Below are 17,091 nucleotides of genomic sequence, written 5' to 3' on the forward strand. Positions count from 1 at the left end.
ATTAAAAGTTAATGTATAATTAGCGTATCCACAAGTATTTGACTGTACTGCATCACTTTAGGGCATGACATATACATTGCTATTTGCTGTGTTGGTGTATAGTACTGACAGTACTGTCACTGTGCTGCCTGAGATGCTTCTCTAAAGTGAAAATGACACATATTTTCAAAGAGTACAGCAAAGATTTGTCTGGTTAAAATTATACTTTTGGATTTGGGAGGATTCTCTTTGTTGATATACTCAGAGACACAGACGGATAGAATGCATTGTGGAAATTGTTAGCTTTCAGAGGGAGGTTGAAGCTGAGGCTTGACTGTGCCTGTGTATTCAGGTTTAGGTGTCTCTTGTTAAATGGCAGAGCTGCAGACTGTGGCAATGGACTGAGACAGACTGGGAGAGGAGCCAAAACCCAGAGGAGGCCAGAACTCAGACAGGCCACTGGCTCAACCAAGAATAGCTCTGTGTGTGTGTGTGTGTGTGTGTGTGTGTGTGTGTGCGCGCATGTGGCTTTGTCTGTGTGTGTTTGCATTACCATGACTTCCATAATTCTTGCCAATGATTAAAATGTTCCTTGGTAGCAGTGAGAGATGGGATAAACTTAACAATTGTGTGTTTTTTTGGTTAAATGATGCCTGCATGTAAAGCAAATAAGCTGCTGATATGTGAAGATAAGTTCCTGTGTATCTACACTTTATTCATACACTTCTGCACTACGACCCTGACTTGCACTCTCACTATCAAAAAAACTAAGACAAACTAACTTTTTCTCCAGATCGGTGTTGGAAATACTCAACTTCAGAGTTCCTATACTGAATATTCATACCATTCTACGCTGTCTCATACAATCATATAGATGAATAATTGAGACTGAAAAATGGTGTCAAAAAGAGTGATTTACCATCACAGTATATCCTATGCTTTATTACATTTGATGCTGTGGCATAAGAGCGAACACTACACTAGGAATGGTAATAAATGATTATGCATGCAGCTAATTAATCTGATGAATATTTATAACCACTTAAACACATTGTAATGGACTGATTAAGCAGTCCAACGCTGCGAGTTTGAATTAGTGCAGTTTTTGAATAATGACAGAGTAACTTTCCATCTCACTGCTAATGTTCTTCTCTTTAAATGGGAAGCCTTTTTCTCACATTTTCCCCAGCCAGCTTTTTCCCTCCCTCGCTAATTCAAAGCAGCGCAGCTACATTAGAATGGAACATGGCAATTATCACCTTTTATCTTGGGTGGGCGCGCTTGCTCGCTCTTACCTTCCCTCTGTTGCTGGGGAATGATGGTTGGTTGCTGGGGGAACGCTTGGCTGATTGGCGCATAGGCGGCAGGGTAGGCTGCTGTTGCAAAGGGAGAACCAGAGTGGAATTTTTCACATCTCCATTTTCATATTTGACACAACAAAACTCAAATCATTATTCCATTGTTCATTTGTGTCCTCTAGACACTGCATAAATAAATTGCATTATGACTGGGAGCCTGGGCTCATTTGGCTAGTGGATCACTGCACAAAGAGCACGGCAAGAGGGGAGTGGAGTACAGTTCAACTGAGCAGACACACAAAGAAAGAGAGGAAGACTTACACCATGTTAATAAGAGCTAATGTCAGGCAGAATTCTGCGGTCTGAGAGGTCTATGTCGTCTCTCATGTAGGGGGCCTATGGCAGGTTGAGATCCTCAGCTCATGGTGTACTTTTGGAATTAAGATTTTTTTGTGTGTGGATGTCTAATCAAGTCAAGGGAAAATCCTTTTACAATCCTAATGTAAAGTAACCTAATCCAGGAGAAAATTAGCTGGTTGTCCAGCTATCTCTACCTGTCATAGTACCTACTGATGTGACAAACACAAAGGGAGAGGGTAGGGGGAAAGGGACAGATGGAGGAAGTGAGAGAGTAGAGAAGGTAAGAGAGACAGATCACCTGCGTAGTGCTGGACACCAGCATAAGCCTGTTGGAGAGGGTCAGTCACCGTTGGACTCTGTGCTGCAGAGAGAAGGAAAGAGAGACAGAGAAAGGGGGGTGACAAAGAGGAAAAGGAAAGCAGAAAAGACAAAGGACAGAATGGTCAAGACAGATAAAGAGACAAAGAAATATATAGAGAGTGTTAAAGAGCAAGGCAGAAATTGGCTTATCTGTGGAGAACCATCGGGGGGTGAGATCACACAGGAAGTGAGAGAAATGTGGCTTGTCATGTCTCTCAGTTCTTCAAAATGCTTGTTTGCCCCAGATGTTTGCATCAAATATTAACAACATGCCAAACAAACCACTTTGTAGTTCATTACAATCGCATCTGCCTCTGCATAATGCAGAATGGGAAGTGTGAGTCTGTCAGTTCTTCAGGAATCAGTCCCAGACAACATTAAGAAGCTGAGGACGGGTTGAGACACATCAAATTAACCATAATGGACTGATGGATGAACTGATGGATCCATCATGATACTGAGGCTGGCTGCTCAGAAATCTGCCAAAGACACTGTTGATTGACCCTCGAGCTTTAAACGCTTCAGTTCAAATCAGAAAAAGATGTCAGGAGAGTGTGAAGTAAAAAGGACTCTTGTCAACTTTTAAACAGTACTGTGTGACATAATTCAATTGTCACTCCTGACATGTTGAACTTGCATCGTGGCAGTTAGGCCATGTTCTTATTCAGATCATGTATAACGCTAGAGTAATCAAACATTCATAGATCACCAGCAGTACAAGCAGCTAAATGTAAGAAGTGTCAGGGTCAGAGCAACTGTCTCATGACAGTAGATGTAACAAATATATCTCATGTTTCTTTTATGTAACCCTTGATTGGCTCACCTGGGTAAGGATGAATACCATTGGTGTAGATGGGCTCAGAGGTGGGCTGCCCGTTGCTTTGAGGCGGGAGGGCACTGAATCCGTTGACCCCGATTGGGGTGGCTATGCTGGGCACGGCTGTGGCAGAGATGCCTGGGGGTGTGCTGGTGCCTGTAAATAGATACAGAGTCATTACGGAGACTGCAGGGTGCACGGTTCACATGATGCACTCTCAAAAATAGGGGTATACAAGAGAGGTATATTTTTGTACTGAACATTTCCTCACAGATGTACAGTTGAATAACAGGCACATAGTGGGTCCTCATGAGCACAAATATGTGCCTTTTGACCGATCATAAAGGTGCAATGTTGTTTGGTACCAATCAGTGCCAATTCAGTCAGAACTAAAGGTGCAGTTACTAAAATCATTCCAGGTGGCACAGTGATGGAGGTGTAAGGATGGCACAGTGAAAAAAAGGTTGCATTAAGATTTAAAAAAATATATATATTTCATCATTATTACACCCCTGTTTTAAGATAGAGTTCTAGCTCTTGAGGTACATACTTGCACCTCTAAAGGTACAAAAAGTATGGGTACAAAATTGACATACAGTACGCTGTATTCTGACTTCTAACCACCTTTTCTCCTTGAGGTGATATTCCAAGTCTGTCACCTTGTCAGTGCCCCTTTGTGCTGATTGATTTTTATTATTTTTCTAATCCAGGTGAAGGGCATTTAGGTCTTGTAGGATTATGTTTGATAGGCATTACCTGGTATATGTAGGCCTTGTGGATTACAAATGCCAGGTACAGCGTCGAGCCACTTTATTTAATACATTTGCAATGACCCTGCCTTCAGGCGGCCTGCCTACTTAGTGTCGAGCCATCAAAGCTCCTCATGACAAGGGCCAAAAAGATAGTTCAGACTGGGGTCCAGGATTATCTCACACAAATCTTTGCTCTTATATTGTATAAGCCAAGGACTCTGCATCCAAAGTCATCGGATTGGCTGTGTTCCCAGAAAACACACACACTGTCACAGAGACACAGAGGGAGAGAGCGACAGACAGGGAGAGAGCAAGAGAGATAATGAGAGAGAGGAAAGGAGAGAGACACTATAATGTAGCTGCCAATGAGTGTCAAGGAATGCTGTACATCTTCTCCCATCATGCCTCACTCAATACAAAGCTCTGCTTGCTTTAATTCAACACTGGCAATGTCTGCTTCAGCCCAGAATGTGGAGCCTACATCTAAAAACATGGAACAAGGGCAAAAGTAGAAAGGCCTTGAATGAATATATTACTACTGCTTCTATAATTCTTGCTAATGATGAAAATGTTCCAGGGCAGCAGTGAGAAATGAAGAGAGAAGTCCTGCATATGTGTGTGTGTGTGTTTGAGTGTGCCTCTGCTCTTGCAGCCGTGCCAGTAAGTGTGTGCGTGTGTGTGCCTGTTAGTGTATACCTGAGGACGGTGTCATGGGAGTAGCCACCAGGCCGTTGACATTGAAAGCTGCCATTTGCTGCATTTGCGCGGCAGCGATGGCTGCCATGGGGTTCAGGTAGGACCCTTGTGTCGCTGCCATCAGGGCTGCTTGCTGTTGCATCATCTGCTGTAGGATTAAAGAGCAGTGGGGAAGAGAGGCGAATGGCGGGAGGGATGGAGGGAAGGACAGAAAAGGAAAGGAGGGTGAAATAGCTGCAGGACCAGAGCATGTTTACTCTCACATCTCTGTTTGCTTGGCCCATGCCTTGTTCTTAAACAGAGTGGTCTGTGTTGCCCTGCAGCGTTGCTTCCCAGCTACTCTAACACCACTCTGGCCTTGTGCTCGTTATACTGACATAAGATAAAACCTATGGGCTGAGATGAGTTTAGCAAGCTGGAGACTATGTATATCTATATGCAGTGTATATATGTGAGAGAAATAGGGGGCTGCGGTGGCAGAGTTAGTGGAAAGACTGTGTGAGTGGGCGAGTCTCACCTGTCAGGGTGAGTTGTTAGCTACTGTATGAGTGCAAAATCTCACACACTCCTAACTCTGGCTGTGACTTTCATGTGTGAATATGAAGTAGGTGTGGGGTGGGCTGGTAGGGGAAGGGGGTGTGGGTTCCTGGTAATGACGTGCACCTCTGTTTGAGTGTAGAGGAATATGTGTAAGTAAATGAAATGCTAAAGAGGCAAGCTTGGGTTGGCAGTTTGAATTCATTGACAGTGATGGAAAGTGAATATGAAGTGGATGCTTGCAACTGCATGAAAGTAAAACAGTGTAGTGCTGAGCATACATGATAAGCAGCTTCCCTGGACAAATGAGGGGATAAAAAGACAATACAAAAAGCAGTGCAGCATTTTCTGTAAAGCCTATGTAAATTTGGACAATAACAGCCATTTAATAGTGTGAATCACTTAAGTAGATGTTCTCTGGGAGTGCCACATGCCTAGTGGGAGAGATTGTGAGTTCAAACCTCAAATCACAACAGTTTTTGTTTTCTTTTTTAAAGCTCACCGTCTCCTCCCCCGCCGGGCTGAGACTTACAGCATGAGAGTAGGCGCCATAGGCCCCAAACTGGATGGTCATGGGACTGAAGATGCCGAGCTGGCCCGCCATCTGGTGCATCCTACGCAGGGTCCTCTCCTTATCAGTGTCTGCAAACTTGACCACCAGACTGGAGGAGGCACCCTGGAAAGACACATATATTTAAAAGGTTAGTAAATATGCAACTAACTTGGGTTTTGTAGATTTTCTGTAGTTTTTCACTTTTTGTATCTCCATAAAAGCTTTTTAATGGAAACTTTGCAGTGTATAATCATGCTTTTTTAGTGGCTGCCTGGAGATTATCTAAAGAAAATAAACATTAAAAAAGAATCCAAATGTCATAGGCTGTCAGAGTTTCAACAAAGTAGGACATCTAATAATACTAACTGTTGCAACTACCATGGTTACTTTCAATCAGCAGTTTTGGAGATTGCATTTGCCACTTCAGCCAACGGCTAATGAGCTGGTGTTTATTAGCAAAGCTGTCTGTCCTTAGACTGAATAAATATTATTTCACTGGTAAAAACTGTAAAAAAAAAACACAATAGCACAGCCCTAAGGTAATGGAAAGCATCATTACTGATGTCACTGGCTGACATTGTTACATATGCTTGACAAGGCTATTGCTCTTATTAATATGAGATGCTGGAAGTGTGGAGATATATGAACATGTTGAACATTATCAATCTAACCACAACCTAAATACAGGTAATTTAGAAACAAGGTTATTGGATGCATGCATTACATTTGCATCTTTATTTGTGTGGTTGAAAATAGCTTTCTCACAATGTGTGTTTCTCTTGGGAAATGACCTACAGCAAAATATAAAGATGCAGAGCTGATCTGTATCAGTGCATCATCTCCTTCTATTAAACACACAAGTGTGGATCCTTTGCATCACTGCAGAGGAGAAACAGTGGGAAGCATGTTATTCATTCCTGTCATCTGATGTCCAGTGGAGATCACACTCCAGTCTTCCAGGCCTAGTATTTCTAAGCCATGGAACTGAATATGTACATGACTGCAGTCCCTGAGCTGTCAGCGTTAAATGGAAGAGAATAGTGAGTGATATTTGCTTTTGTGAACTTTCCAACTCCACTGTATACACTGGGAGTGAACTGTGATCCTAACCAGATCCCACAGGAGTCCCAGTCCCCCACTGGTGAAGCTCCACTGAATACAGTACTGGGTAATTAGGTCTGACAAAAGCCTTCGGCATGTGGAGGGCGAAGTATTGACTAATGGCTCTGCCTTATGGCAGATATAGTTCCATATTGATGTCCGTGCTCCTGAGTTTGCATCCAATTAAATCATTTGAGAGACAGAGACCAGAGTCAGTTCCTCATGTGACATCCAGGAAAGTCTGTGTGTGAGTGAGAGACGGAGAGACAGATACAGAGAGAGAGAGAGAGAGAGAGAGAGGGAGGATGAGGAGGCTGCCAGGCAGAGAAAGCAGCCACAGACACCGTCAAGAGGACCAGGCTCCTATTTAATTACAGGCAGTGCATGCTGGGAAAGAGCATGGAGCACCACCAGGACAGAAGGACACAGGCAGCCAGGGGGCAGTCAGGATATGATTAGTAAGATCATAAAAGCAAAGACACGGGGAGAAAAGGACTCCATAATCACAACTTGGATCCATCACTCACAAATCCCTTGCTCTGACAGGGTCAGTACAAATTCAGGCTTTGATTGAGATTTCCATATTTTCTTTGGGTGTAGAAAACAGTAATGTGAGTGAACTGCAGGGGACTGACCAGTATGATTGATGCTGCACACACCTGTTTCTTGTGCATGAGTGTGTATGCTTCAGTGTATGAGAGATTGAAATTGACAAAGCAAGACTAAACTGCCCTACAGGTCCAAGTTTAAGCTTGAGTGCTACTTCCAGGCGGCACATTACTAAAGCAGAGCTATCCAAACAGAAAATTATCGAAACAAACAAACTTGTGCCCTTTGAAGCTGAATATTGCAATGGCACAGTAAGAGAGTGTATTCAGCTACAGAACAAACACAGCCTTTGTCTTACTGTAGTTCAGTCGTACTTTGTGCTATTTCAAAGTAATTCATACAAAAAGTGTGTCCTATTTTTGTAAGGCCTTCATGAAATTTTAAACAGGAAAAGCTAAGCGATAGTGCCATTAAGAGGGCAGTTTGCCAGGGTGGTCTCATGCTTTGGAGTTTGGTTAGTCATATATTAATCCTGCCTTCACCTGACATTGATTGCTGATTTTTTTTCCAGTTTTTTTACCCCAAAGTCAGTCACCATTTTCTCCAACCTTATCCTCCCCTCAGCAACATTTTCTGTCCTGTCTGACTCTATCATTTCCAGTATAAAAAAGACAAACATGCATGTACTAAATGCAAATAAAATATGCACGTCCTTGTTCAGAATTTTTGCAAGCTATTTGACTAACCCATGTGAAAATGTGTCATTCTATTAACACAACCAAGAGAATGTGTTGGCTGTAGATAACTGTGAGAAAGAGGCTGGGGAATAAAGGAAGGCATCAGCACACACCCCAGGGACAGTGCGTCTCAGATGGGATCCTATCAGAGCCAGCCAGCACCCCACCTCAGGCCAGAGGAGACCCATCTGGTGTTTCTCCCTTGGTGCCATTTCAATTAGTTAAATCAATACTCTGACGTGGTGGCGTTAACGGCACAGTTTCTCCCTTTCTAATTTCATTCCATCCCACCTCCTGACCTTTCTCGCTTCTTTTTCAACTTTGTGGGCCAGTTGAAGGGACTGGGCTGTTGGATTTAATGAGGCTGGCACTGCGCAAACATCTTCCTCCAGCGTTGTTGCTCAAGCTTGCACACAGCACGGGGGCCTGGCATTCAGATCACATTCATTTTCTGCTTTGTGTATCTGTGTATTCTTATATTCATTTAATACCTCATGAAGAATGCATTGTGAGCATCAGGACAGTGAAAGCCCGAGGCTGCCTGTACTCACTGCACCGTGACTCGAGCCAGACTAGGCCAGACTGTGAGGCGAGTCTGGCCTGGTCTGGCTTCTCCCAGCAGAGTGCTCTGCTGTAGACGACAGCACAGGAGGAGACCCAGTCGGGAGTGTCTACACTGAAAAGTCTTGGCAGCAGGACTAAAGCACTACAACAGCCTCTGTAGGTGTTGTCAGCACTGCCACTCATGTCTGAGCCGAGCATTTCTGAGTTTCATAACATAAAAGCCAATATATCCCCTCTAACAAAAAAATCCTATCCTCACCCCTGAATAGGAGAATTTCATATCCTTGCATCTCAAGCGGATGTATTCTGACTAGATCCAAGGCCTAATCAGAAAAAGCAGATTTCAGAGTGTGATCCCCCTCACGGATGAGGAGTTTCTTTCCACATAAAGAAAGAGTAATATGTGGCCAGGTAATGAAGGAACAGGTGGCAGCAGACAACAGGCACTGGATGCAAAACAGCCACTCCTCACTGGTAGCAGAAAATCACAAGCTGACAAACAAACAGAATAATAACCTCCACCAGCATGACTCCTATACCTGGAGAGAAAATGAATTCGCTGAATTTGATAAGGGCCAACAGGGAGCCTTCACTTTTGACAGGTACAACTAAGGAATTTGTCACGGGTTCAAAAACTAATCTAATTTCTTGAACAACACACTTGACTTGTGAAAATCTCCCATATTGGATTTTGTATAGGCCACGATATGTGTAGATGGAAAAATACACAACGGTAATTGAGGGATTAGAACTCAACTACACTAGTGAAATAGCGTTATTCTTTTATCTCTGCATTACTCTGATAAAAAAAAAAAAAAGACACCGTTGTTAAGTGTCGACCAACAGGTAAACAGACACTCATCATACGTCTTCTACAGAGGCTTTCAACAATATAATATAAAACAACATACTCATTGAAAGGGAGGTGTCATTTAGAAAAGCATACTAACGATCAGCCACTAACGTGCGAACAACCGTCTTTCCCCCTCATTCCGCAAACATATAGCAGCTACTTTTAAATGACGAATGAAACTTCCAGCTTTCTACAGACTTTGCAAATGCTAATGGAGAATCTGTAAGAAATTAATTGAATACACTGGGACAAGTTTGTTTGGTAATTGGATGAACCTCCTGTGGGCTTGGTATTCAACTCTCTGAACCTTGCTACGTCTTTGCTAGCCTCACAGGAGGCCTGTCTCTCATTAGCAGTAGATGATGCTGTCTTGGGCTGGCCTTGCTGTCCACCACATACTGCTGCAGCTGCTGAACGCACTGCATCAAACCAAAACACGCAGAAAAAGAATACCTGTCATTCACACTGGTATTTCCACTCCACGTGTAATACCACATTTTGTCCATAAATAACAGCTTCCACCACATACCATATGTGAGGACAGAAGAAAACTAAATTCCACATAGTATGTCAGCCACAAGCCTGTCGAGGTTCTACAGTAGTTTCATGTGGTGTTTGATGACTTATGTATTACAGTGACAATGCTCTCTGGCTTGGTCTTACCTCTCATTAATCCAGAACTATAGTATCACACACATGCGCGCTCTTTTTGCTGCCAACACCAGCGAGCTCCACAGGTCCTGTCAGCCACACTGTGACACCGAACGTGACAATGTCTGCAATTTGCTGGGTGTTGTCTGGCTGCCCTCGGCTTTGACATTTGAAGTTTTGCCACCTGTGCCTTACAGTAATGCAACAGCTGAAACCAGTGAGAGTGACTGTTCTGTGCCCAATCACCTTTTAAGTTAATTTTGGAAGCACCTGCAATCTGCAATAAACATCAATTAAAGCTATGACCCGATCTATCAACGCGTGCCCTTTGGTGGCATCCCTTGCCCTTAAGCTTCATTAAAGCCTTTCATTTTGGGCCAGCGTGTTTTGGTGGAGGTATTATTTATGGCATGTGTGTGTGCCAGGTAACACAGATGCTGTAGAGAGAACATTAAGAGGGAGAGAGAGACAGACAGGAAGTGAGAGACAACTCTTTGTTCAAGGTTCATCCAGCCCTCACAGCTGGCAGCAGGCAGTGAACAGAGCAGCCCACTCTCTGAATCCTGCCTCCTGTTAGTCTGTTGTTGATGACATGTGGCAGTGATATTATCCAAATTAACTGCATCCCCCATCGGTACCAAAGCCTTAGTTGGGTACTAATGGCCACCTTGCCTATTAATCTGAGAGGAAGTTGGATTTGTGGAGAGGAGGATAACAGGTGCAGGGATAGAGGGAGAGAGATATGGATAATATAGATTATTAATGAACTTTTGGATGACTCCTGATCTGCCTCAGGTCTGTTTGGGGCTCCATATGTTGCCTTGGACAGTTCATCTGCAGCAGACCTCAGGTGGCTAAATGACCCAAACTAATGCAACTCTGCCTGGGCAACAGCAAGACAAACACACACGTGTGCAAAAGTTCTGCGCATGAGCCAAATTTGGATCTGTATCTGTAAGCAAAAAAAACAGCCTCACAGGAGTCCAATTATGTAAATCTTCTGGATGTAAACATATTCTATTGATTGAGTCAACAAGATATTTTGAGTGGAAGGTAAATATCTTGATTATAATCAGATTTCAGTAACTGTGCATGATCAGTGTGTAACATGATTATTGTTTGGCTCATGGCCGGCGCCTTATTAAATTCTGACCCTTGTGGTTTACATGCCAAAAAGTTTGGTCTCTGCAGAGCACAACAACCACACACAAAGTTAAAGCGGCTCTACCACTTATCTCCCTCCCTCACTACTTCAATGTAATGCAAAATGAGGCGGCATCAAAAAGATGTGTAAATTACATCTGGCTTCCAGGACACTATCTGGCTGCCAGGAAGCATCCGTAAATATTTATTGCGGAACATCAGTGAAGTGTGTGAAGGTGCGGATGTCTGCCAGAAAGAGTGTGTGCTCATGTGTGTGTCCAGCTGTGCAGCACTCAACACACATGCAGCACTGGCAGCGAGATGCTTCTTAATTCATCATTTCTTTTACTTAAGCCTTTTTTGTGGCCTTGTTCAAGCCTGACAGAAGCATATCCAATCTGTAATTAACTGGCCTCAATCTTCAACTAAACAAATCAACACCAACTAATGCTATTTCATGCATCTCATAACTACTGTATATCAAGCTGGACCAACACACCATTACCTACTTTCAACAATCCCGTGTACACTTACAGCTCAACTATATTCAACACCGCTCAAAAGCACATTTCAATCTTCATCTGTTGTGTAGCGCAGTACACTCCACTGCCCACTATGATTCTTGCTTTGTCTTTTATTATAGGTCAGCATGCTGAGCGATTCTCTGTAATGGTCAATATGTGTCACAGCCATGACAACAGACACCTGTATTTGTGCTCTGTGTCTCTAACTGAGTAAAGTGATGCAGCAATATGACTAGTATTTACAGCATAACATTATTCCACAACATGTCAAGTAATATACCCTGGTTCCAGGCTGTGAAGAATAAATGTAGAAAAGCTCAAACTTAATGGGAGGCTGATAAACTGCAAGTGCCCCACAATATTATAAAAAGACTTCATGCTCAAATATCAGGAAGCAGTTAAGGAAGCAAAAGTGCCTTATTAATCTGACCTCATTTTGAAGATCCATCCTAACTCTAGGGTGCTTTTCAGTATTATTGACTTTCTTGTTAACCTCCCTTATACTCACTTTAATGAAGCCTCCCTTGATGAGTGTTTTCAAGTAAATGTTTAATATTCTTTGACAAAACGCAGCCCCTTGACAGGGGCCAAACTGTCACTGCTAATAATCTGGCAGTTATGAGCTGCTTTCTAATCATTTCTCACGTGTTGCTAGAAGAGGCCGTGACATGTATAAAGCCCTTTACCTGTCCCCATCATATTACAAGATGTTAAGCAGTCAGAGCTTGTACGTTATTTATTATCTATTGCATTCTGGCCAGTGGTTTCAGTCATTGTTTTTAAAGGTGCTGGTTGTTGAGAGAAAGCTTTTACTGCTTCCATAGCTTTGCAATTTATCCTCAGTCAGATTAAGATTTTGGGTTCAGTTTTCAATCCAGTTTATTTAGTTTTTATCACTAAATTTTTTTTCTCCACTCACATTTTTCATGTATAATTCTACTTGCACATATTAAAAGCAAACAACAATAGGTTTCACTGTTCTGCTGATGACACACATTTATATATTGATGTAAGAATCTGTCTAGCCATTCTCATAAATTGCAGACATCCTACTGGCTTATTTACAGTTTATATATCACTTGGCAGCTACAATTTTAACAGCTTTCTATTTTTTATGTCTTATTTCACTCATATATCTCATTCTGCTATTGTTTTTCAAAAGTTGGTGGATATATCCAGGACTGAAATGCAAGTGAATATTGAACTTACAGTCAATACCACCACCAATGTGGTGGTCTGTTTCCCCTGGACATGTAAGTAGGGCAATTGTTAGATATGCCAAAGGCTCTCCATCAGTTTGTGTTAGAGTCTCTGTCCTCCCTAATAATTCAGATTCAGATTCAGAGAACTTTATTAATCCCAAGTAGTGCAAATTCATTCGCAGCTTATCCCATCCACAATAAATAAGTGGAAATACAATGTGCAAAACAACCATGACCTCCTGTATTAAATTTTAAGACTGGTAATTTAATACATTAGTAAATGTTCATTAGTTGTTCCAAATAAAAATTTTGCTGTTTCTATTTATAGAAATTTCAGCAAAATAATAATATTCTGTGCTGTTTAATCATTGTGTAGTAAGTAACAATAAAATGAATGAATGAAATTAAATGAAATAACCCTAAGAACAAACTCATGCCTACAGCACCATTTTGTACAATGTTTGCACTATATATGCTCATTTTTATATTCCCACCATTTTCACCTGTGTCTTTCCTTCAGTTTTATCTGTAATATGTAAATAACATATTGACATATATCAGTACTATGTGTTCCGAGGACACATTCAAGGATTCATGCGCAATGCACAGTAATCATATCTGGGTGGTGAATGTAAATACTCTATCAGTCTGCTGAAAAGGTAGTTTGAATAGCAGGAGAGGGAAATGGATACTGACTGAAAAGACAAAGATACAGAGTATGCAGTTGTGCGCTGTAAGGTGCCAGATGCTGACTGTGGGAATCTTTTGTGTGCAATAACACAGCGAGAATGTATGTCATGTATGTAATGAATGTATGTAATGGACTGTTGGTGTGCTTTTAAAGCAGTCACCCGGATGACGATACACATATATTCGTAGTATATATATATATATATATATATATATATATATATATATATATATATATATATATATATAGATATATATAGATATATATAGATATAGATATAGATATATAGATAGATAGATAGATAGATAGGTAGATAGATGTTTTGTTCATATTTTTTAAATGTATCACATTGTTTCCAAACATAAGAAAAGACAAAAACCTTCAGTATTGAATTTCAAAGGGAGGCATACACCCTCCGGTGGGCATGCATATGTGGAATAGAAAACTTCAAGGGAAGATTTGGTCAACGTCTTTCTATCTGTCTATCTTTGTTGTGAACTTTAATCCAGTCTGCCTCAAACATCTTGTAAAACTCACGGCACAGGGACAACAACTGGCAAAAGTAGATGACCAAATGACATCTCATCACTTGCAAAAGCTTTTCTAAAACTGTCCACATCAACTATAAAAACACTTAACTGTGTTTGAATAAATTATACTCTAATGTTAATTCTGTTTTTAGGACAACGCTTGTTATGCATGTGTTGCATAGTGTTACTTACAGGCATAGTCTGTCCACCATGCAAGCTGTTGATGGCGGCCTGTGCTTCTGCGTGGCTGGAGAACTTCACAAAGGCACAGCCTGTGTACACAGAGAAAGAGAGAAATGGAAGGGAGGGGCACAACATCAGGGAGGTGGCCTTGAAAATGGGGGGGGGGACACCATTCATTACCATTGTTTTCATGTTATCTGGTTTGTAAATATATCCTACCATTTGTGTGTTCAGCGCATAACTCTGAATAAATCAGTCTAATTGTAGTGAAGGCATTAGCAGCATGGAACATCCTGTCCCTTGCCCATTTCTAATTCCACCCCCTCCACTTTGGAGCATGGAGCCAAGGCATTTACTATCCTGAGTTGTTTGTGATTATTAATCTGTTTAATATTTACACATTATGATTTGTGTGCAGTCACTCATAAAAGAGATTATGATGACAAAGGCATAGTATTATAATCTGCCTATCTAACCAAATCTTTGCTCGCATATAATTTCAGACGGGGGGAGGAGGGGGGTTGGGCTTTGCTCAAGGGGCATTCAAAAATTTTTAAATCTGTTGTGTAGTTAGTGCACAAAAGGAAAAGCCAACATAAAATTTTGGCCCGAAGACAAGGGAACAAGTGTTGGCAGCAGTGTGTTGGAGCCTTATTGCATTAACATTTCAAATGATATTAAAAATGATTCAGATAGATAATAATAATGCACAGTATGTGTTTTTGAAGCTTACATATTCTAACCACGTTATTAAATAGTGCAACAGTGTGTAGGTTAGGACAGGCGCTGAAGTACTACAACATAAAGAGAAAGCCAGTGAACTGAATTACAGTGGAACTGAAATGTGGTAATTTTCCAAAAGCCATTAAATTAAACAGGAGCTATTTCTCTAAGCTTTATGGTCGTCATAGACTGCAAGAGGTATTCTGTTATGTCCTATTCTTATCCTTGCCTTCAGGTAGCTCATGTGTTAAGTCAAGAGATACCTAATTAACAAACTCGTGGATTAATTCTGCCCCCTTTTCATTAATCGAGTGGCACCCGTGTCTTTCCCTGAGTTCAATCCCTGCTTTCTTGAGAACTGCTGATACCTATTTAAAATGGTTACATGTGTTCATATACATTTATTCACTCTGTATTCCCAAAGGAGTCATGATGATTCATTTCAATTACAAACACTGATAGGTAAGCTCAGGAGATGTTCTGCTTTTGGCAGCGATCCATTCACTTCTATATCTCAGGTGTCAGCTTTGCTTCCCCGACATACAAATGAGTAATTTCCTTACAAAAGAAAAAAGAAAAAAGAAAAATGAAGTGAAGGACATGCAGTATGTGCACAATTGAGAACATTTTCCACCTTTACCTGAGGCTTTCCATCCACATTCCTGCCACACAATAAACGGTTAGTAGTTGAAACTATTCGGAGCGGAAATGTGGTGAGTAGTAAAGGCCATGTGTTTTCTGTACTGTCAAATGTCCTCAAAGCTGCATAGATCTACAGAGGCAAACAGATAAGTCAAAGAAGACTTTGATTCTGTCACAGCACTCTAGCACCTTTTTACTTCAATTGAACACCCCTCCAGGTAGAGGCAGGAAAGGTCTTCATTTGTTCAAGGGAATGCATCAGCCTACTGTGTGCCATTTTACTGCAACTCTGTCTTTGAGGGAACAAATGCATTTAACCTTTGCAGCTGAAATAATAAGGGGCGGTTTGTTCTTGCTGAAGCCTTTTGGTTTTGTAAGCCAAGATAACTTGCTGTTGGTTCACTAACAAGGTTATCAGACATTGTGCCGGGGTCGCTGTGACCCCGACAGCTCAGCCCACCCAGACAGACATTCAAAACAGCCGGGCCTGGCGCACACCATCAATGGCAGATTCATGTGAAACATTCAATGTCCTCAATTTTCTCCATCAAGAAATAGTGCATTAGCCTTGATTCTGCTGACCTTAAAAAAATTTTTAAAAAAAGTTAAGGCACAGAGAGCACAACATCTCAAAAGAATTGGAAGTGCTACAGCCTCATAAATTATAGTGCACATTTGAGTTTTTGAATTTGATGGCTCAGAATGAGTTGGGGAAAAGGGAAAAAGAGAGATTGTATTGCTTTCAAGCGAGAGGATCTGCGCTGCCTTTTGAATTCCCGGGGTAATAATATGTATGCATGAATTCCATCCCAGTGGATGGGTGACATTTATAACACAACTTAATTATAGACCTAAAAGCCATCTCTCTATTATTCCTGACAATTCGGGGCTCTATTCAACTCTGGCAGCAAGTGTTGCACTTTGAAAGTACTTTGAGGAGCAGCTCCAAAGAGAGATGGATGTTAAACTTCTCGGCCTTTTTATTGGGTGAAGAGGGGTGCTGAAAAGCCTCTGAGTAGCATAAATTTACATCAACAGGGGACAAAGCCTCCATCATGGAACAGATAGCACTGTCAATTTCAAGGTCTGTCTCATTCAAATTATGGGGACCTCATCCCGAGCGAGGCGGCTGGCAAAATAATTTGCCGTAACATCCCGTAATGATTGCGTAGGACTGCTGCACAGTGAGTGATAGGACCAGATACCTATATATGAGACCTTTGTCTCGTGGTAGCATTCAAACTTAACATTACTGTACAGTTTTCCATTTCATAGCAGTGAAACTTGAAGAAAAAGGAATGATCAAGCCAGTGATAACAGAGACAAATACTAGCACAGGAAACGTATGGCATGTGAAGGGAGGAGAAATAGGTGTGGGGTGCAGAAGGGTGAAAAGGAGTGAAAGCGCGAATGAGGGAGAAAACTAGCTCCTGTCTGACACAGCAGCACTGGCCTTATTTCATTTTATGTGCTGTCAATCAGATTGAGGCATCTGAGCAGGCAAGGAAGAGAGGGAGCTGAAGAGAGACAGCGAAAAGAGGAAACAAGCCAGGGAGAAAGACAGGTAGTGGACCAGTGGGGTGACGCAGAGCAATAGACCCAGGATTAACAGTGAGAGGAACAGATGCAGACACAGATAGGCGTGT

General features: G+C 41.7%; 1 protein-coding gene across 9 annotated transcripts in view; it reads right to left on the reverse strand.

Moving 5' to 3' along the window:
- The window catches only part of celf6 (CUGBP Elav-like family member 6), a 130,922-nt gene that overhangs the window by 14,325 nt on the left and 99,506 nt on the right, over nucleotides 1-17,091 (reverse strand). For 4 of the 9 annotated variants that reach the window (XM_071490048.1, XM_071490049.1, XM_071490055.1 and 1 more), the window contains 6 exons: nucleotides 14,090-14,169; nucleotides 5,302-5,475; nucleotides 4,263-4,410; nucleotides 2,821-2,970; nucleotides 1,936-1,998; nucleotides 1,275-1,355 (listed from right to left, as the gene is read on the reverse strand). In XM_071490048.1, the coding sequence (XP_071346149.1) occupies nucleotides 1,275-1,355; nucleotides 1,936-1,998; nucleotides 2,821-2,970; nucleotides 4,263-4,410; nucleotides 5,302-5,475; nucleotides 14,090-14,169 (696 nt within the window). The remainder of the gene's footprint in view (nucleotides 1-1,274; nucleotides 1,356-1,935; nucleotides 1,999-2,820; nucleotides 2,971-4,262; nucleotides 4,411-5,301; nucleotides 5,476-14,089; nucleotides 14,170-17,091) is intronic. The other 5 variants (XM_071490051.1, XM_071490052.1, XM_071490050.1 and 2 more) reach the window with 4 other exon arrangements.

This window comes from Trachinotus anak, unplaced genomic scaffold (assembly GCF_046630095.1).
Source record: "Trachinotus anak isolate AG129_WGS33_773 ecotype Australia unplaced genomic scaffold, CSIRO_AGI_Tana_v1 ptg000011l, whole genome shotgun sequence".
NCBI lineage: Eukaryota > Metazoa > Chordata > Actinopteri > Carangiformes > Carangidae > Trachinotus > Trachinotus anak.